General features: G+C 34.9%; 1 protein-coding gene across 1 annotated transcript; it reads right to left on the reverse strand.

The window, feature by feature from the left end:
* Nucleotides 1-2,544: 2,544 nt before the first annotated feature.
* LOC128230128 (cell division control protein 45 homolog) lies at nucleotides 2,545-22,808 on the reverse strand. Its single transcript, XM_052942156.1, has 17 exons — nucleotides 22,674-22,808; nucleotides 21,421-21,480; nucleotides 21,075-21,167; nucleotides 19,206-19,300; nucleotides 18,850-18,964; nucleotides 15,408-15,529; nucleotides 15,211-15,259; nucleotides 14,623-14,795; nucleotides 14,107-14,292; nucleotides 13,092-13,190; nucleotides 12,006-12,117; nucleotides 11,740-11,795; nucleotides 11,416-11,554; nucleotides 5,912-5,995; nucleotides 5,218-5,336; nucleotides 4,872-4,948; nucleotides 2,545-2,958 (listed from the first exon to the last, which is right to left on the reverse strand). Exons 1-17 carry the CDS (start codon nucleotides 22,722-22,724, stop codon nucleotides 2,894-2,896), a joined length of 1,695 nt encoding a protein of 564 aa, XP_052798116.1. The 5' UTR covers nucleotides 22,725-22,808; the 3' UTR covers nucleotides 2,545-2,893.
* Nucleotides 22,809-22,818: the final 10 nt, after the last annotated feature.

Here is a 22,818-nt window from a genome sequence, read left to right on the forward strand (position 1 = left end):
CAATAACCAGGCTGTGGGTTGTTACTATCAGAAGGAAGAAATAATGCGGAAAAGTGGCTACACATTTATAAAAAAGGAAAATACATGCTTCTATGATTATCGAACGTTTTGTGTGTTTGGAATGCAGGGTAGGTTTTTTTAAAATTATTTAATATAATAGCCAAGTATTTGCCTAATTGACGAAGTGTTTGTTCATTGTTTTCATTCATAAGAGATTCGAAATTAAGACAATTTGTGTTTCTTTGGAATCGCTCTGGAATTATTTTTTTTCGTAATTGATTAAAAAAACTACATTTGAATAAGTAATGAAATTCGTCTCCAACCTCTCCAGAATTACAAACATTGCAAATTCTATCGTTACGTTGGACATTTGCCCATCTATGTTTTTCAATAGGAAGATGATTGTTACACATTCTAAAATTAGCTAGTTGTTGTACAAGGTAGGGTGACAATTTATCAAAATACTGTTCATATTTATGTTCGTGCTTGTACATACGGTAATTAAGGCATTTACTGGAATCAAAGACACTGCTATGCCATATTTGTGAGTACTGATTTTGAAGACTTGATTCTATTTTCTTTAACAACATATCTCTAGAACCATCAAACATTTGGTTTATCCATAGATAGCTTAAACCACATTCATCTATAATAGACTTAACAAATGTTAACCAGTTATACTTTTTAGAATTATGAACATAGTCTGAGTACATGAATTTATAAAGCAGCGAAGAAAGTTTATCAGTATTTAATATCATATTATACCAAAAGCCAATAATTCGTTTCTTGATAACAATAGAAATGGGATATCTCCCAAGGTCTCCATATAGCATAATATGAGGAGTACTACGTTTAACATGTATTGTAATATATTTTTCATAAAGTCTGTATGCACTTTTTCTAACAGGTTAACGTCTGAGTACCCCCAAACTTCGCATCCATAAGAAAGAATTGGAAGAATATTTGAATCGAACAATTTAAGTTGGCAATCCATAGATAAATCTAGATGTCTTATTTTTCTGTATAGACTAAATAAGCCTTTCCTTGCCTGTTCAGCTATATGTTTTTTTTAGCAGATGTAAACTGTCTGGAATCTACTTTACCTATACTTTGTCACTGATTAAAATGACCGATAGCTGTTAAAGGCAAACGGGTTCTTGAATCATTGTTAAATTTCTTGTATGACCTAATGCCTTAACAAAAACATAGGTATTTCATAATTGTTGACACAAAAGTTGTACCTATATTAGTGTATGGTTGCGAAAGTTGGTGATTACAACGACATGAAGGAATAGAAAGAGTGCACAACTATTCATGTAAAAGGGTTCTTTCTGTACCTCAGATTACTTGTAATGCGCCAGTTTTAGGAGACTGCGGTGATCTCCCTATGGATATGTTTTCTTGTAAGCGTGCTATTTGCTATTAAAAACAGCTATTACAAATTCTACGTATGGAAAAATATAGATGTGTATAAATGCTTTGCGATGAAAAAATGTTGTTAATGTTAATTGGATAACCATTTATATTCAAATGGTTTTGGCTATGTTTTGGAAGCTCAGTGTATAACTATTAAAAAAGGCTCTGTGTCAACATACCTATAACGACTTTAAAATGAATATGTTCAGTCATGGCATTGCAACTGTATTTGTTGTGTATCTATCTATACGCTTTAAATCAAATTTTGAGTCTGAAGCGTACGTTAATTTTCTTTGTGTTAGGAAGTCTCGAAGTGTATGCACGTTTCAAACCTTCGGCTCAATCTCTCGCAATTGAACGTGACTGCTATACAAATGTTGAAAGACAACTAAGGTTTTGTCCTCATTGTAAAGATATCACAGAAACAGAATATCACTTTCTTTTGGTGTGTCCTTTGTAGGATAATTTTAGACAAGAATATATAGATTGAAAATAATACGAGAACCCAAATATAGTTTAGTTTAATGTATTGATGTTTTGTAATATTGAAAATGTTGAGAAAAAACTGCACAAAATTTATACTCCGATTTTGAAGAGAAATATTTTTTTCAAGAATAAATATTATTTGCTTGTTACACTTTATGAATGTTAGTTTGATGTATTGTAATGTATATTTGGTATACCGTATATCAATGTAAGTGTATTAAAATGAACTATGTTTTAAAAGATGCTATTACTCACTAATTCGCAGTTGTAGTTTTCCAAATGTATTTAGTGCATGATGTTTGCATGGACTGGCTGCCTTCTAGGAAAATAAACTGTTTTGTAAACGTATTGTGTGATGGCAGTGAACAACTGTGAGGTTTGAAGTCCAGTGAATTTATGGTATTTGAGATCCCAGTAAAAACCCAATGTGGCTCCCAAAAAATAAAAGTATATAAAGAGCCATTATTTGTATTTAAGATGAGCTAAAGCTTTTCCCCCAGTCCATTAGCTGAGCTACAATTGTTCTACATATACAACACTATTAAAATGCCGATGACAGGCCTAAACCTTCTGTGATTCAAGTGACATAACAAATGTTTTAGCCAAGATTTGATGTGCAAAACTGATTTTCTTTTAGCACTTTATTACTGATGAATTTCATTTACAATAAATAAGGCATCTTACGATACATTTTTTCAATTAAGGAGTATATACATGAAATGAATATATGATTAACTATTTTTTTCAATGAATATATGATTAACTATTTTTTTCAAAGAATAGAAATCATAGCAATTAATCATCCAATGTTTATTATATTCCAGCTGTCACCGCCATTGAAAAGCATTGCACAATTACAAACAGGATGTGGTATTCAAGCTGAGCCGTTCTCTATCTCATGTATAGTTTTCCTTATCCACGTCAACACGCAGTCACCCATATGGATCTTGTTTACTTAATGCCCAGTTCATCTGTTAGCTTAGGTTCTCCACTAATTAAGAAGACTGATGAGAGAATCAAAGAACTTGCTGCGATCATCACTCTTCAGCTCCATCACTAAAATAACAGGCAAAAATGACATCTTCATTTCAACATCCAAATGATTAAGTTTTAAAAGTTTATTTCATTCAGATCCATGCATATTCAAGCTTGATTGCCAACAGAGGCAAAATATGAAGCAGGCTCATTTCTTAAAAAGAGGTCAGTACATCGATCCTTGAGAGTGGCCATTAAGGAGTATTTGAGTAGAGGCCAGTAAGCTGTACTTGAGTAGAAGGTAAGTACTGTTGTACTTGAGTAAAGGCAGGTAATGGTGTACTTTAGTAGAAGATAAGTACTGGTGTACTTGAGTAGAGGCCAGTACAGGTGTTCTTGAGTAGAAGGTAAGTACTGGTATACTTGAGTAGAGGCCGGTAATGGTATACTTGAGTAGAGGCCAGTACAGATGTACTTGAGTAGAGGCCAGTACAGGTGTACTTGAGTAGAGGCCAGTACAGGTGTTGAGTAGAAGGTAAGTACTGGTATACTTGAGTAGAAGCCGGTACTGGTATACTTGAGTAGAGGCTAGTGGAGGTGTGCTTGAGTAGAGGCCAGTACAAGTGTACTTGAGTTGAAGGTAAACACTGTACTTGAGTAGAGGCGAAGTACTGGTATACTTAAGTAGAGGTCTGTAGAGGTATATTTGAGTAGAAGGTAAGTACTGGTATACTTGAGTAGAGGGTAAGTACTGGTATACTTGAGTAGAGGCTAAGTACTGGTATACTTAAGTAGAGGTCTGTAGAGGTATATTTGAGTAGAAGGTAAGTACTGATATACTTGAGTAGAGGGTAAGTACTGGTATACTTGAGTAGAGGCTAAGTACTGGTATACTTGAGTAGAGGTCAGTACTGGTATACTTGAATAGAGGTGTACTTGAGTAAGGGCTATTACAGATATACTTGAGTAGAGGCCAGTTAGGTGTACTTGAGTAGAAGGTAAGTACTGGTATACTTGAAAAGATGTATAGTATTGGTATACATGAGAAGAGGCCAGTTAAAGAGTATTTGAGTAGAAAGATAGTATTGGTATACTTGAGTAGAAGCCAGTAGAGGTGCATTACAGATATACTTGAGTAGAGGCCAGTTAGGTGTACTTGAGTAGAAGGTAAGTACTGGTATACTTGAAAAGAAGTATAGTATTGGTATACATGAGAAGAGGCCAGTTAAAGAGTATTTGAGTAGAAAGATAGTATTGGTATACTTGAGTAGAAGCCAGTAGAGGTGTACTTGAGTAGAGGCCAGTACAGGTGTACATGAGTAGAAGGTAAGTACTGGTATACTTGAGCAGAGGCCAGTAGAGGTGTACTTGAGTAGAAGGTAAATACTGGTATACTTGAGTAGAGGTGTACTTGAGTAGAGGCCAGTACAGATGTACTTGAGTAGAGGTGTACTTGAGTAGAAGGTTAGTATTGGTATACTTGAGTAGAGGCCAGTAGAGGAGGCCAGTTAAGTGTACTTGAGTAGAAGGTAAGTACTGGTATACTTGAGTAGAGGTGTACTTGAGTAGAGGCCAGTACAGATGTACTTGAGTAGAGGTGTACTTGAGTAGAAGGTTAGTATTGGTATACTTGAGTAGAGGCCAGTACAGGTGTACTTGAGTAGAGGCTAGTAGAGGTGTACTTGAGTAGAGGTCAGTACAGGTGTACTTGAGTAGAGGCTAGTAGAGGTGTACTTGAGTAGAAGGATAGTCTTGGTATACTAGAGTAGAGCCCAGTACAGGTGTAATTGAGTAGAGGCTAGTAGAGGTGTACTTGAGTAGAGGCCAGTACAGGTGTACTTGAGTAGAGGCCAGTACAGGTGTACTTGAGTTGAGGCCAGTACAAATTGTTAACTTGTCTGCTTTAGATCTAAATTATGAACTCATTCCATAAGTAGAAAACCTATATGGTCGGCATTTATACAGTGACAAACCAGAACATTATAAACACCTACTGAAGGTGTCAAAGTAGTTGTGTATGGTCCGGCAATTAGTGCTGGTTGCTGCCTGCTCAAATGCCTTCCCAAAAAAGCTGGAACAGATAAAGTACACACTTATAAACTATTGGTAGTGTTCAATAAAAAACATGTTGAACACAAGAATACATGCTTGGGTGTGTTTTTTTGTGTTAATAATTATGCCTGTTCTCCAAGCTAGTTTCTTTCCAACATTCAAATTTCTTGCTTTTTTCATTCAAACAACTTTTCTTACATTTTTAAAGACAATATATATATATGAAAGATTAACAAAATTTGCATTTAAATTCGTTCACAATTTAAAAAATAAATATATTTTTTTTACTTCTTTCTTTCATCATCCATGGAGAGTGGGGGAATGCCAATCACGAGCACTGTTCCATGCTCCGAATCCTGGGGCACGCCAAGAACCAGTGGAAGATTACGACACTTTTTGTTACGACTCTGAAACACACACCAGAAACAGGAGTAAGGTGAAACAAGCTTTTGCAAAATTTGCATCAGCTATTCATTTTTAGACTTACCCTTGATGGCAATGTTGTTTATTTTATACTAATTTTAAGCTGCCATGTGTTCAGTAAACATGTTTGCGGCGAATGTCTGTTGTTTGGTTTCCCGCTTGCAGTGTATGCACTGCGTTGCAACAGAGATTAAATAAAAAAACAATTGCTAGCGTTTTGTAAACGCTTGCCTAACTAAACGCAATGCAGGTATCTTATAGAATCATGCTGAAATCTGTTTTCTGTGTAGAAACCAGAACTAGTGTCCATTTTTGGGGGCCATGAGAATGTTCTCGTGTTTGGGTAACGTGTCAAGTTTTGCTATGGAAATATTCATTAGTGCATCACATTGGATACAAATACTTCATCGAACATGTAAGAATGATCAATATTAGTTTGCTCACACACTTCATGTTTAGTCTCTATTATGTACTAAAACTCAATTTAAAATCTAGTCCATGCCTTCAGATCTATTTTGACAACAGTTTAGTAAGTAGAAATGCTGCAAGGGTCACATACCACAGAGCAGTGAGCCTCGAGGGTGAAGCGTGCCAGTCTCATGACGCACTGAGGGTGGGCAAATATTTTCACATCCGTGGCACCCTGAAGGACAAAATTTTGCATTGATTTTCAATATGAAAATTCTTGGTTACAAGGACATCCAAACATGAAATTAACTTAATTTATGACTGTGCAAGAAAATCATTTGAATGAGACAATTTTTAAGCAAAGCTTCAATGTTATGGAAGATTAATGCAACCCTTGTATATAATACCCGTAATGGAAAGGCTCCAAAGTATATGTCTGAAATGCTTATCTTTGCAAATAATGAACACTATTCTCTAAGATCAACTTCAAAGCAAGATTTAGTTTTGATACAAACGCCGCGAACTATTTCATGGATTCCTTTTCGTACTATAGTATAAAGGTTTGGAATACTATTCCAGATGAAATACGAAATGCAAAAAAGTTAAACACATTTAAGCATAATTATAAAGTGCACCTCTTGAAATGTGCATATCATTAGTTTCAAAAAGGTATATCATCTTTTCATTATCTTAAAGATTGAAATAACTGTTGTTTTATAAATTGTTGTGTTTTATTGAGTGTCTGTCGGCGTGCACATGATGTATATTAAAACAATTGTTATGTTAATTAAACACGATTTGTATAGAATAATTATATTCAAAACATCAAAAGTTCTTGTATAGGAATGTATAAGTGCGATGCAGATGTTTTATGATTTACCAAATGCATTTTGTTTTTGTTTGTTTGTTTTTCTTCATAGAAGACCACATTGTAAATATGATGTTGATATGGTTGAACCTGTAATTATGTCATAATGTGTTTATACCTTCTCTAAATAAAGATATTATTATTATTATTATTATTATTATAATCATGGTCACCCTAAATGTATCTTGCGTACTCTCCAGGAAATCAAAGTAAGGTCACTTCAAAAAGATTTATGTAGACATATTGGTCACAGACAACATAACAGATGCTGCTATTTGTTTGATGTAAATTTTCATATAAAATATGTTCAGAGGATAACCTAAAACTAGGGATGGCAACTAGTACCCAGTACTCAATCAATCATCAGAGTACCCGAGTACCAAATCACTACTTCTTTTTTTTTGATGAATTTTTACCAAATACACGATTTTCAGAGGTAAGTACAAGATCTGACGCATTTCCATGACACAATTAACGATCCCTTCAATCCCCGCTGAGTACACAATTTACCCAAATAAATTAATTGACAGTTTTTGTGAAGCTTCAAACTGTAAACAAAGGGCTCTAATTGCAAATAGCACTGGTGTCAATTTGCGATGTTTTGATAGCGGTACATCGTCTACACTATTGTGTTGTTAACCAATGGGAGAGTTTTCACTAAAAAATGGATGTTGACGATCGAATAAGTAACGACCGTTACAAACAATGATTCCTGAATGAGGGTATTGTTTGCTATATGATTATCACAATTGATTGGTGGATATCTCAATTCAGGAATAATGCATATTAATGACAACAATAATTCAGCATGGAAAATGGTCCGTTTCAATATTATTTCATAGAATAAACAACTAAACAAATTTATAAATACTTTTGTTCATAGTAATTCTGAATATTTGTTCATTATTGAGTGCAGTCTCAATCATCTAGACGCTCAAATATGATCCTAGTATTACTTTCCATTTATATTTTAGTACATATGGATGTATAAAATGCAATGAAAAGGCCAAATTAAAAGCATGAAACAACATTTGTTTTCTTTTATTGATTTATCCTGTAAAGGTACATATGACAATCTTTTTCAAGGATGAAAATTACCAATATTACGACCAACCCACAAAGTACATGAATGATACATGTATACATGAACTTGTCTTTCCCGAAAACCAATTCAAATTATCTGAGTAATCGAGTACCCAAGTACTCAATCGGAAGATTGTCCGAGTACTCAAGTACCAATTGCACTACTCGTTGCCATTCCTACGTAAAACAAATATATAAAGTGAAGGTGATTTGATATATTTAAGCAGAGCATGGATGAGTACCTGGGTACGGTTTTGCAGGTACAAGGGAATAATTTTATTACCAATCACACCATTCAATGCTTGGGGTGTTTTATGCTTGTTGAAGTGAATGCATGTGCTTTTTCATTGATGGCATTCCCTCACCATTGACTGTGCTCACATGAACAGAAAATATGACATGACCTTCAAATGATGCTGCCAACACCAAGGCTATTAAGTATGACATGACCTTCAAATGATGCTGCCAACACCAAGGCTATGAAGTATGACATGACCTTCACATGATGCTGTCGGCACCAAGGCTATGAAGTATGACATGACCTTCACATGATGCTGTCGGCACCAAGGCTATGAAGTATGACATGACCTTCACATGATGCTGTCGGCACCAAGGCTATGAAAGATGACATGACCTTCACATGATGCTGTCGGCACCAAGGCTATGAAGTATGACATGACCTTCACATGATGCTGTCGGCACCAAGGCTATGAAGTATGACATGACCTTCACATGATGCTGTCGGCACCAAGGCTATGAAGTATGACATGACCTTCACATGATGCTGCCAACACCAAGGCTATGAAGTATGACATGACCTTCACATGATGCTGCCAACACCAAGGCTATGAAGTATGACATGACCTTCACATGATGCTGCCAACACCAAGGCTATGAAGTATGACATGACCTTCACATGATGCTGCCAACACCAAGGCTATGAAGTATGACATGACCTTCACATGATTCTGTCGGCACCAAGGCTATGAAGTATGACATGACCTTCACATGATTCTGTCGGCACCAAGGCTATGAAGTATGACATGACCTTCACATGATGCTGTCAGCACCAAGGCTATGAAGTATGACATGACCTTCACATGATGCTGCCAACACCAAGGCTATGAAGTATGACATGACCTTCACATGATGCTGTCGGCACCAAGGCTATGAAGTATGACATGACCTTCACATGATGCTGTCGGCACCAAGGCTATGAAGTATGACATGACCTTCACATGATGCTGTCGGCACCAAGGCTATGAATCATGACATGACCTTCACATGATGCTGTCTGCACCAAGGCTATGAAGTATGACATGACCTTCACCTGATGCTGCCAACACCAAGGCTATGAAGTATGACATGACCTTCACATGATGCTGTCAGCACCAAGGCTATGAAGTATGACATGACCTTCACATGATGCTGTCGGCACCAAGGCTATAAAGTATGACAAGACCTTCACATGACGCTGTCGGCAGCAAGGCTATTAAGCATGACATGACCTTCACATGATGCTGTCGGCACCAAGGCTATGAATCATGACATGACCTTCACATGATGCTGTCGGCACCAAGGCTATGAAGTATGACATGACCTTCACATGATGCTGTCGGCACCAAGGCTATGAAGTATGACATGACCTTCACATGATGCTGTCGGCAGCAAGGCTATTTTAAAGCATGACATAACCTTCACATGATGCTGTCGGCACCAAGGCTATGAAAGATGACATGACCTTCACATGATGCTGTCGGCACCAAGGCTATGAAGTATGACATGACCTTCACATGATGCTGTCGGCACCAAGGCTATAAAGTATGACAAGACCTTCACATGACGCTGTCGGCAGCAAGGCTATTAAGCATGACATGACCTTCACATGATGCTGTCGGCACCAAGGCTATGAATCATGACATGACCTTCACATGATGCTGTCGGCACCAAGGCTATGAAGTATGACATGACCTTCACATGATGCTGTCGGCACCAAGGCTATGAAGTATGACATGACCTTCACATGATGCTGTCGGCAGCAAGGCTATTTTAAAGCATGACATGACCTTCACATGATGCTGTCGGCACCAAGGCTATGAAAGATGACATGACCTTCACATGATGCTGTCAGCACCAAGGCTATGAAGTATGACATGACCTTCACATGATGCTGTCGGCAGCAAGGCTATGACATATGACATGACCTTCACATATGCTGTATGCACCAAGGCCATGAAATACGACATGACCTTTACATGATGCTGTCGGCACCAAGGCCATGAAATGAAAATACATCTTTTATTTACTTTTAACTCAAAAAGGCTATAAATGGAAATAATTGTTTAATAACAAGAGCTGTCATAAGACAGCGCGGTCGTCTTCGCCGCTTTGACTTAAAAGTGAATACAATAACAATGTAATATTACCAAGTTTGGTCTATTTATGTCAAACCTAACTAAAATTATTCAATACATAAGGTGACTTTGATGCTGCCCTCCCACCACCCGAAAAATGATGCAAGTCCTTCAAATAACTTGATTTCCCATTATGAAAATGTGGTAAAGAATATACAAATATGACTTTCAAAAGAAATTAAAATAAAATTAAAAAATAATAATAATAAAAAAATTCAAGGGCCATATAGTGTAGCCCTCCTTGTTTTCCCTTGGTAAAAAACTGGTTTAGAATGTAAAATTAAAAAATGTGCCTATCAAAAGAAATTTAAATAAAATAAATATATATATTCAAGGGACATAATTTGTAATTAGGGTTAAAATGGAGTTATGTTTCTTGTTATAAGATGGTCTTAAATAATTTTATTAAGTGCATTGAATGAAAGGTATAGAAGTTTTTTTATTAAAATCCCAACTTGCCCTAAACTTTTACTTACCTAAAACTTTAACCTATGTCAATCAGGGGCCATAACTTGTATTAAGGATACGGAGTTATGTAACCGCATTGGGTGTTGGTCCTGAACAATTGTGTGAAGTATTAAGTCAATTGAATGAAGGGTATAGAAGTAATTAATAAATATCCCAACCTGCCCTAAAACTTTAACCTAAGTTCCATAGTCAATCAGGGGCCATAATTTGTATAAAAGATAATATAGAGTTATCTAATCTCATTATTAGATGGTTCTGAATAACTGTGAGAAGTATTAAGTCAATTAAATGAAAGGTATTGGAGTTTTAAGTGAAAATCCCAACTTGCCCTAAAACTAACCGAAGTCAATCAGTGGCCATAACTTGTATAAAGGATAATATGGAGTTATGTTACCTCACTGTATGCTGGTCCTGAACAACTGTGTGAAGTATTAAGTCAATTGAACAAAGGGTATAGAAGTTATTTATAAATATCCCAACCTGCCCTAAAACTTTAACCTAAGTTTCATAGTCAATCAGGGGCCACAATCTGTGTAAAGAGTTATCTAACCTCATCATGTGATGGCCCTGAACAACTGTGTGAAGTATTAACTCAATTGAATGAAAGGTATTGGACTTATAAGTGAAAATCCCAACTTGCCCTAAAACTTTAACCGGACGCGGACGCTGGGGCAAGTAGTAAAGCCCACCTATTCTTCGAATAGTCAAGTTAAAAAGCTATACTTTTTTGCAGATGTAAAATGGAGATTAGAAAAACTAATACCCAAGGCTTATCTAAAGTAGGTCATGATTGTCCTACTGACACTAAACTAAACTGAATACCTCCTGCATAAAGGCATAGAGGAAAGGCCCAGCAGAGATGACTTGGTGCATGTCCAAGAATGTCTGTACTTGGGCAATAACAGCCTGTAACTGACGACGTGCAAGATCTATACCCTTCTCCATTGCAGAAGTGTTTGATCTGAAATATGTATGTACACTCGAACTATGATACATGATCATCATACCAAATACAGTACATGTTCATGTTTCATTTGAATAATACTCACATTTATATATTTATCATTAGATGTTAATCTTATGAACGGAAAAAAGCAAAGTTCTATTAAGAACCATTTTGCACATTTTGAAATATAAACGACAAACCTAGATAAAACATCCATTGCTTTCAAAAAGCAATCTGTTGATGATGCTCCCTTTTCCTAAAAACAAATAGGCAAAAGCATGATACATACATTGCTTAACATAGATAATAGGCTTATAACATGATTTATACATGTACATCGTTTAACAAAGATAATGGACATACAAATGTAGAATGTTGCATAAAAAATAACATTTTTCATTCATTAATTAAAAGACATAGGATAAAATCATTTACCTTTTATTTTTGGTACAGAAACTCCACTTACATAGTTTTCTAGTATAGCTGCCGTAACATATGTAACATCTGTGGCACACAGTTTGTTCTTGAAGCCGTACTGGGCAAAGAACGACGGTAATATCACATCTTCATCAACCAACCTTAAATGTTTAGGGGATTTATGGTTTTGAACTGACATTGTACGTAAGTTCTTATACATATTACTACATTTATCACCTCCATTCAATTCCACAGATTTCCGTTGTGTAAATATCAAAGTTACAAATTAAACTGTATTAATTTACTTTAATTGGGCCATGATATCAGTTATGTTATAACAAGTGACTGTTGTATGTGGGAGATACTACAGTCGAAACTCAATGGCTCGATATTCTAGGGACCGGCCAAAATACTCGAGATTATCAAGCCAAGCGGAATTGCTTACAGAATGTCATTTTTTATTCGTTACAAAAAGTATTGTTTACGTCGTTTGTTATTGGCTATGCCATCTCTGCAAGAGAAGCGAAGAGTATTTATTGGACATAATTACAATCGTGAAGTTCATAGCATGACTTATTCGATACTTATAAAATATATTTTGATTTTTTTTAAATTATTATAAAAATACATTTATGCGGAAACAACAAACAAGCAATTTTAAACAGTGGGTTACACAACTATTGCTCATAAGGTAAATCAAAATGCATAGAAATTTATAGATGGATAACAATTAGAGACAGAACTTAATGTGATGGCATGTTAAATCAACCTGTTTAACCATTTAAATTTGATAATAATTATAATACCATTCAAGCATTTTTAATCGATTTGATAGCGCCTTGTGCTAAATGAAGCCAAGCAAACAAATTTAGGTGTGAGATTCTTAACTGAACCTGCGAAAATGACATTGACCCAAGAATACAAAACAAAGTGTGAAATTCTAAATTGGGACCGTGAAAATGACTTCGAGCGAGGAGAAACATCGACCCTCAAAATATCGAGCCATGCAATCAAATTTTATATGAACAAAGAGTAAAAAAAATAGGTCCTTTTAATCTGGTTCGAGCCAACGAGGATATCGAGCCATGAGATATCAAGCCAACGAGTTTCGACTGTACTTTTTAACACTATTCACCCATATTTGTTCATATTTTCCTGGATCATGGTCCTGATGTTTGTTTTTAGGCTGGAATCCATAGAGGCAAACTTCTGTTTACACTGTGTAAGTGGAAGACTGGAACATAAAGTGGAAGACTGGAACATAAAATAATGTTGAGACAATCAAAGTATATTGTGACCATCTTATCAATGACTAATACCATAAGGTCAATAATTTCAGTTTAATTTAAAGCAAATGTCTGAAAATATTTTTATTTATTTTTTCAAAATCATATAAACATAGTCTAAGAAATTTTATCGACATATACATTTTAACAACACATTCAATTGTAAGATTCATCAGTTGAAGGAAGTTAAATTAGTTATAACATTAATAACACTCTCCCTGGCTTTTGTAGTAATGATATCTACATAAAAGCACTTAATACATATCTACAGAAAGTTTACATCCAATGAAGCAGCGAAAAGGAAGTGTTTTCTTGAAAACATTTTGTTTTACTTATTCTGCTGAGAAATGTCAATTATTCGTGTGAATTTGGGTCATTCATGCAAACATTCTTATTAATCTGTTCCTATACTTGAACGACCCTTGCTGTGCTCACATTTTGAACATCAAAATCATTCCCTGTAAACAAGAGTAATTGAAGAATTGAAATCTAATAGTGAAAACATACTGGTAGGAATAAAGAAGGTTCGCTATTTTAATTTCCTATTAACCATTTCTATAGCTTATGTCATTCAAACCCATTTGTTGTTCCTCTTTATTTTATATTTTAGACTCCCTGCTAATCAAATTCTATTTTGTTCTAAAGTGTTGGGTTTTTTTCAAAATTGGGTCAAATCATTGACAAAACATGTGAATTATACAGGGTTACATATTGCTGAACATGGCATTCGGTTGATAACTGCCCCAGTGAAAAATAATTTCCATAATACCACAGCCCTCTGGCAATTATTAACCAAAAACCATGGTCAGCAGTTACGGTATTCTTTAATTAATCAACTAGGATATTCCACAAATCAGCACCAACCCCATCTCAGCTAGGAACTCATTGAGGCGTTTCTGTCCCTTGAGTGTCCACACCTTGAACTTGCACGCCATGTTGATGGAGTGGCAAAGGCTCTCAAACAGGGACCAGTGTCGGTACAGGGATAAGTGAAGTTCATCGTCGTACTGGATCTTCAGGCAATTGATCGAAATTATCTCCTCATCATCTCTGTATTATTCCAACAAACATAAATTGAATTTTTCTATAAACATTTTCATTTATTTTAACATAAAGTTATATTTTGATAACTCTGTCTCTCACTACCAATACTCATAAACTTAAAAATTAATTGGCCTTTTATCATTCCGAATACCGGAGAGGCGGTTTTTCAATGTCTGTAAAGCAACTAAAAGCAGTATCATATATAAACAATCTTATTATAGCAAGTTTATCTAGATTAAAACAAATGTCAATGTCATTGCTTCCTCCTTATTCTTAATATCCATTTACATTTATATAAAATCATTTCAACACAAGGCCTCAAATCAGTGGCCATACTTGTGGTTAAGACGTGAGACGTGGGACTGTAGCGCCATCACGTCCTCAATGTATTTCTCCCTGCCAGTTTTGTAGTGAACATACTGGTCAGTGACCCCTATAATGGCCAGCCATAGAAGATCATTTGAGTCCTTGGACATCTTCCACGCTAGCTCAAACATCAGCAATGCTGACTGAAAGGTACAGCACATTATTTGCATTCAAAATGGTCAAATATTAAGTCTGTCATATTTCTTAATGAAAGTTCTAGCTCTTTATTTATAGACGGATGGCTTTTGCTTTACAACAATCAGATCAGAGATCTAAACACAGATATGGCAATAAAGAAATATTCTCAATAAGAACTGGCTGCGGGCCAAAATAGTCATTTTAAATGGCAATTTCACCAGTTTAAATTTTGATCAAAATAAGTAGAAGCTGGACTGTTACTTTACTATTTTGAGATGGTTTAATCGAAACATATTGAAATTCTTGTTTACCGTAAGTTTTTGCAAACAAATACTATTAATACCAAAGTAGCAAATGGTCTTTATTTTATATGAAAAATGTTTTAAATTGTGTAATATACATGAAATAATATAAACTTACTGAAGTTCCATATGTTGAAAACTGCATATAGTCGAATAAAACTTTCACTCTGGAAAAAACAACAACAAACATTTCACTAAAACTGATAACAAATATTATGTACAGAATCAGATAAAATCATTACATTCATAATTTGTAATCCTGAAACAAAGATAAATGAACCAATGTAATTCTTTCAAAGTAATTATATTTAATACCGGTTTTCCTCCCATTTTCGTCGCTCCATCCGCCTCTCAATAGCTGCATCATCAAACCGCTTCCGTTTTCTTGTCGCCGACTCTGATGTGTCACTGTCATTGCCTGAATCTTCCTCATCAGACTTAAAACAGAAACAATATACTCAAAACGAGAAACGTTAACAAATATGAATATATATACAACAAGAGCTGTCACAGAGACAGCGCGCTCGACTATTCCGCTGCTTTTCAGTGTAAGGACTGAAAAGTTTTGGCGAAACATGCATGGATCACTGTACGATTAGATTCCAATGCAAAACATGATGTGCTGAGATATTAACATAAATGTGGTAACATGCAAAATTTTAACCAGAATTTTTAAGTGTAATAATAAAGGCCCATTATTTGCAAAATACAGTTATCTAACTTGGTTTTTCAATTAGGTTGGGTGGTTGAATACCATTGTATAAAGTCTCAATGCAATACATCAAGTAATTGCTGAGATAATATCCTATGTGTGCTAACATGCAAGACCTTAACCAGAATTTTATAGTCGGGGCAAAAATTACATAATATGAAAGACAGAGTTATCTAACTTGATTAAATAAGAAGGTTAAATGGTTGGGAGCCTGTGTGTAAAGTTTCAATACAATACATGATGTATTCGCTGAGGTATTGACTTAAAAGTGGTTACATGCAAAACCTTAACAAGAACTTATATGTTGAATAAAAAAGGGGCAATTATTTGAATTTAATGCAAACTAGAGTTATCTTACTTTGTAATTTAGGTAGGTTAGATGGTTGAGTACCATTGTATAAAGTCTCAATGCAATACTTCAAGCAGTTGCTGAGATATTAACCTATGTGTGCTTACACGCAAAACCTTAACCAGAGTTTCTAAGTCAAATAATAAAGGGCAATTATTTGCATAAAATGCAAATTAGAGTTATCTTACTTGGTTAATTAAGTAGGTTGGATGGTTAAGTACCATTGTATAAAGTCTCAATGCAATACTTCAAGCAGTTGCTGAGATATTAACCTCTGTGTGCTTACACGCAAAACCTTAACCAGAGTTTCTAAGTCAAATAATAAAGGGCAATTATTTGCATAAAATGCAAATTAGAGTTATCTTACTTGGTTAATTAAGTAGGTTGGATGGTTAAGTACCATTGTATCAAGTCTCAATGCAATACTTCAAGCAGTTGCTGAGATATTAACCTATGTGTGCTTGCACGCAAAACCTTAACCAGAATTTCTAAGTCAAATAATAAAGGCCTATTATTGGCATTAAATGCAAACTAGAGTTATCTAACTTGATTAATTAAGTAGGTTGGATGGTTGAGTACCATTGTATCAAGTCTCAATGCAATACCTCAAGTAGTTGCTGAGATATTAACCTATGTGTGCTTGCATGCAAAACCTTAACCAGAATTTCCAAGTCATTATTTCAAATAATAAAGGCCTATTATTGGCATTAAATGCAAACTATAATTATCTAACTTGGTTAATTAAGTAGGTTGGATGGTTGAGTACCATTGTATAAAGTCTCAATGCAATACCTCAAGTAGTTGCTGAGATATTAACCTATGTGAGCTTGCACGCAAAACCTTAACCAAGGGGTGACGCCGACCTCGACGCTTGGGTGAGTAGTATAGCTCTCCTTATTCTTCGAAGAGTCGAGCTAAAAAATAAACAGCCTGACTCTAATGCAATATATTTTATAATACAAGATGCTGAGGAGTGAATGCTCATCTGTTCTTGCTTTTTCAGTGAAACAAGGGCCATAACTCAATAACAGTTAAGCAAATTCAACAGTTATGCGCCTTGCTATACATGTGTGTTATGTTTTTGGCAACAGGTGTACCAAGCGTCCTTTGAGTACCTTGAATGGTTTTTGAGTTATGCCTTTATTAACGCAGGCTGTCAACCTTGGTTATGTGAAAATATAGGAAAAAACATAGGAAATTTTGTCCAAAAATATAGGTTTTGGCATTTTCTGGGCAAAATATAGGAATTTTAAGGTTGAAAAATCGACATTATGAGGTAAGTAAGTGAACATTTACTTACTTGTTTATTGGCTATAATCATAAAATTGTGTTTCACTTAATCCACATTCCTTAAAGGGACTGTACACCAGATTGGCACCAATAAAACTTTTTTCTATAACAAATCTCTGGATAATTTTATAATATTTTTTTACTCTTCGATATCATAATTGTAAAAACAAGAGGCCCAAGAGGGCCTATTATCTACTGGCATGGCTCTTGTGGCCATTTTCAATTTCAGAGCATGAGTAATAAGCAACAACTATATAGTTCACTTTTGGTGTTTGGGTTAGCTAAAAAATGCTGCATGTTCAACATCTAAGGACAGAAAGTGTTGTAAGCAGATTAGTTTCATGAACTGTTTTAATATGTGCCAAGTAAAGGTAATCTGAGGGTAAAAAATATTTGCTTTCAAAACTGTACTCATGGTCAAAATTTCATTTCTGTAGCTTTAAAAATAAAAAAAGTTGGTCAAAAGCTCAAACTCAAGGACATCTGAGGACAACATTGATGCTCGTTTGCAAAACTATACACATGGTCAAAATTTCATTAAGTCAAAAAAGGTGGGGCCAGCTTTTGCCCAAGGGGCATAATTTCAAATGTTTTGCTAGACGGTCATCATATGATGCTCCACAACAAATATCAAAGGTATGGGCCTTGTGGTTTGAAACAAGAAGATTTTGAAAATATTTCTTAAATAAGTCTCTAGTGACCCCCGGGGTTGTGCCAGTTTTGACCCAAGGGGCATAATTTGATTGAACAACCATGGTAGTGGACCACTAAATAAAGCCTTGTTCAAAATAGCAACGATCTGCATAGCTGTTTGAGAAGAAAAGGTTTTTAACATTTCCCAATTTAAGAATACCAAACTTGTGAACCCTGGGTATGGCTAGTTATGACCCCAGAGGCATAATTTGAACAAACATTTACAAGCAATTTTGACTTTACATGTAAAGCTGGCTAAAAATAGACTTCGTTCATGTAGACTTGGCTGAAAATAGACTTAGCTAAAAATAGGATTTTTTTATACTTTCAAGACCCATAATCTAGGCATGCATGGGCGGATCTGGCTGGTTTTCAAAAGGAACCAAGCTCTAATGGATATCTAGATACTGTACAAGTTTCATCGAAATACAATCAAAACTGAAGACTATCGTGTTAACAAGAAATTGTTTACAGACGCACGGACATATGACATCCGGACATGGAAATATAGGTTTTGAAAAATATAGGAACTTTCTCAAAAATATAGGAAAATAGGAATTGGTTGACGGCCTGTTAATGTTTAATGTTATTGCACAATGCCATAGCCACAGACAACAAAGAGGCTATCACAGGTATCAGAGTGTTAACTATCAAATAACTTTCGCTTTAAAACAGTAACACTGACTGTATCAATTGATAATGATAATACTAACATTGTCATCATCCCTAAAAACTTCATCATATTCCGGGACTGACAGCTCGGACGACCTCATTAGCAGTTTCACTTGGACTGCATTGTATAAATTGTGCACATCCACAGGCCTATGGCTGGAAATATGAGACAAATAATTGTCAAGCATACCTAAAGACAAACAAATCATTCAAATGTATAAATATGAAAGAAAGCAACATTAACATCAACTTCATATAAACTAAAAACAACTATTTTTTAACATTAACAATTTTAACAGACTTTTTTTTATTTGATTATTAAATTATGAAAAACGTATGTTATTCGTTACAAAATATCATATAGGAATGTTTTATTTTAGGCAATGTGGCCACAAACCTATCACAGATGTAAAATTTGATGTATTCCTCTGGTTGTAATGTTTCTATGATGTCAATGTTTGATCCACAGTTGATCATCACAACATGACGAATCTGGAAAATAAATGGTCAGAAATAAGATTTATAGATTAAAATCATAAGAGATTCATGTACATTGCGTTAATAATTACAGTTTGAAAATGAACTTAGCAGTTCCAGTTTTTGAAGCATCAATGTTGCACCGAACAGATGATCAATTTTGTCTGGCCCATCAGCAGCCTTAAAGTGAAAGATTCAGCACTTCATAGAGTTTTGTTTGTCATCGTGCCATTCTTGTGAGTGTAATTTTAGTCAAGCCAGCTTATGGTCAGGAAAACATAGTTATCACAACGGCAGTTCCATGCATATGTATCCGTTCAGCCTTACTGAACCTTGTTTGAGTTGTGAGCATGCTATGTTTAACTGACAGAATAGAATGTTTTACTAAGTTTAGTTCCATAACTATCAATGAACAAATACTCGAAGGGTTAGGTTGAAGTTAAACTACACTTAACAAATGAACTGAGTATTTTAATATAAATTCTTGATTAAAACTTATCATTTCCAATATTAAATATGTTGCGTTGAAACAAACATGGACTTAAACGTCAAAATAGTGAGTTGGTGTGAAAATGGTAAGTTGGTGCAAAATAGAATTGCATGAGCCTTGAGGTCATTTTGAAGGTGTTATGATAAAAACACCATATGGGGGTTGTCAACATAACAATGTTGAGTAGCTGTCGGGTTGGTCATCATTAGTGTGGCCCTGTGTGAGGTGAGTTTAAAATTACAGTTTTCATTTTTTTTTTAATGTGACAACAAAATGTAGGTGACATTCCGTTTGATCGTATATAATCCTAAAAATTAGAGAATAAACATTCTCCCATCTCAGATAAGAAGATCCGAAAATTTGGCCATGCTGGAAATTCTTATCTTGCCCACGAGCAAAGATAAAACAAGCACCTGCATGGAACTCCTTTTCTTTTTATTGAAATCACACAATAAGCTCCCTTGTTGAAGACTGTCACCTGTAGAATTATGGAAACCTTATGGGCAATATTTAAAATCCTAATTAATTATTTCCTGCTTCAAAAGGCACCATTAAAGTTATCTCACTCCATTCAAGAAATAATGCTGCACTCTCCACTGAACTATTTATTAAAGAAAATATTGTCTATTTACATAACCTGAATCACTTTGCGCATATCCATGACAACCATGAACTATCACATATCTTAAACAAACACTATTTTCACTACGCACATAAGAGTTTTTACCTTATTTTGTTTATCTGAGGTGGAAGAAAAAGCATCTACCATAGCCACTCGTGTAAGATAGGTTCATCCCAACCCTCTGCGGAAACTTGGTAAACCTTGTTTCCCAAACACCCTACGCTCGGTTGGGATGAACATTTCTTACACTCTCAGCCATCGAAAAAACTTATACTCCAAAAGGAGACTGGCAACAATGCCTTGTTACGCACCATTAAATTTTATTTATTAATCTTGTTAAGTTCTGTCTTTGGTTTTATGGAATGAAATATCATGCTACTTATCTAAAATATAATTGTAAAAGATTTCAGCAAGATAAAACCAATATTAACCAAGATAGAGGCAAATTTATATCTGCACACCCAAAAAGCCTAGACTTGTGAAAGAGGTCTGGATTATCACACCCAAAAAGCCTAGACTTGTGAAAGAGGTCTGGATTATTTCATGTTTTTATATATTACTGCTTTTGGGTTATAATCTCATTATTAAATGAACATAAAGTATTCAGACTTGTTCAATTATTAATATAATAAAAAGTTCAATGATTATTTAGATGGAATCAGTAAAGCAACGTGTACCCCTTCTGAATTTTCCAAGTATGATCTCTCCAGGTCTTCCTTTCCCGCTACAGGCACAATGGTGTAGAGGATTTGGTCACACTGGAACAAGCTCTAAAAAACAACAGCAACTTTATGTGACACACTTTGTTATTTTGTGAAAAGAAATAAAATAATTTATACAGAATATATTGTTATAGGCAAATATATTCAATATTGGCCTTGCAAATGTCTGAGATAGTACAACTATTATTAATAATGAAAATTCACTTCAAAGACACTTTGTTATTGTGTAAAATGTCCTTTACTGAATTATATTCATTCAAATTAATGCATGTATTTCCAACAAAACAATAATATAAAATACCTGTAAGATTTTGCAAGCACATATTGCATCACCATCAAATGCAACCAGGACAAGCACCCTCTGAAAATACATAATTGAATTTGTTCAATTGATATCACCCATCATAGATGGAAGGAAAATAAAGTGTTGGTGAAATATTCCAATTGAAGCATGCAATACAGCTGCAGAGTGATAGACTCTTATGAACGTTTGATATGAGTCCATTTGAAATAAAACAAATTGCATATAATGTAGTATTTAGATTTGACCTAGTAGCCTAGTTTTTTACCCCAAATTACCCAGTTTCAAATTACTTAAATATTTCATCAAGGCAAATATTCTGACTAAGTTTCATGAAGATTGGCCCAGAAATAATGCAAAAATATAGCCTCAAGAATTTTCACAAGGTTTTTCAAAGATTTGATATAGTGTACTAGCTTTTGACCCTGTGTGTCCATATTCCAAAACTTATTCAAAGATTTCATCTAGTCAATTTTCTAATTTAGTTTCATGAAAATCACAGCGGACACATCGCCTGTTTGTTCCTTAGATTTCTCTAAGATTTGACCAAAGGCCCAATTTTTACCCCACTAAACTCAAGAAATTGAATACATAAAGGACCATAGTTTGAACAAAGTCTGACAAATCAATACCAAACTTGGTTCTGAACATGATTTTTCAAAGATTTGACCCAGTTACCTAGTTTCTGACCTCATGTGACCCAGTTTCAAACTTGTCAATGATTTCATCAAGGAAAACATTCTAATTAAGCTTAATAAATATTAGGCCAGATATATTGCCTCTAAAATGTTCCAAAAATTTGTTCTAAGATTTGATGTAGTGGCCTAGCTGTTTTTACCTGTTTTTACCCACTTATTAAATGTGGTGAGATATAATTAAGGGTAACATTCATGACTGTGTTATGATAAAATACCAAAACGATAAGATTCGGCCTTTACATAATAGAACGGTTATTACATGACCAGATACCTTGGATGCCTTTCAAGGCTGGCATTATGCACTGATGTTAGTTGTTACCACATATATATATGTACAGTTTTGAACCTTCTTTTAAAAAAAAACATGAGACCCTCCCGCAGTTGTATTAATAGTCCCAACAGTACGACAATGTTACAAACGAGGCCTTGCATCGAAACTGGAAAAAAAAGAAGAACCACTGTGCCACAGACTCACCTGTCAAAACTTTGACAAAAGATGTGACCATCATTCACTATAATATTAGTAAAACATTTCTTTTTATAACCATATACTACCTGATGTTGAATAACATCGTAAAATTCCTTCCTAAAATCTTTGATGATCATGTTTTCATTATATGAGTCCTAAACGGGCATAAATCAATCTTGACTAATTTTCTTGTTTTGTTTATGGCGCGCCGTGATTCCCGGAAGTATTCAA

Source organism: Mya arenaria, chromosome 4 (assembly GCF_026914265.1).
Source record: "Mya arenaria isolate MELC-2E11 chromosome 4, ASM2691426v1".
Taxonomy (NCBI): Eukaryota; Metazoa; Mollusca; class Bivalvia; order Myida; family Myidae; genus Mya; species Mya arenaria.

Excerpts from the sequence above, each read along its gene's own strand:
- LOC128230128 (XM_052942156.1), bottom strand. The coding sequence starts at position 22,724 with ATGATCATCAAAGATTTTAGGAAGGAATTTTACGATGTTATTCAACAT. Across the intron at positions 18,965-19,205 it reads AAATTTTACATCTGTGATAG|CCATAGGCCTGTGGATGTGC; the intron begins GTTTGTGGCCAC and ends TCATATTTCCAG. Across the intron at positions 5,337-5,911 it reads TCGAGGCTCACTGCTCTGTG|AGTCGTAACAAAAAGTGTCG; the intron begins GTATGTGACCCT and ends TGTGTGTTTCAG.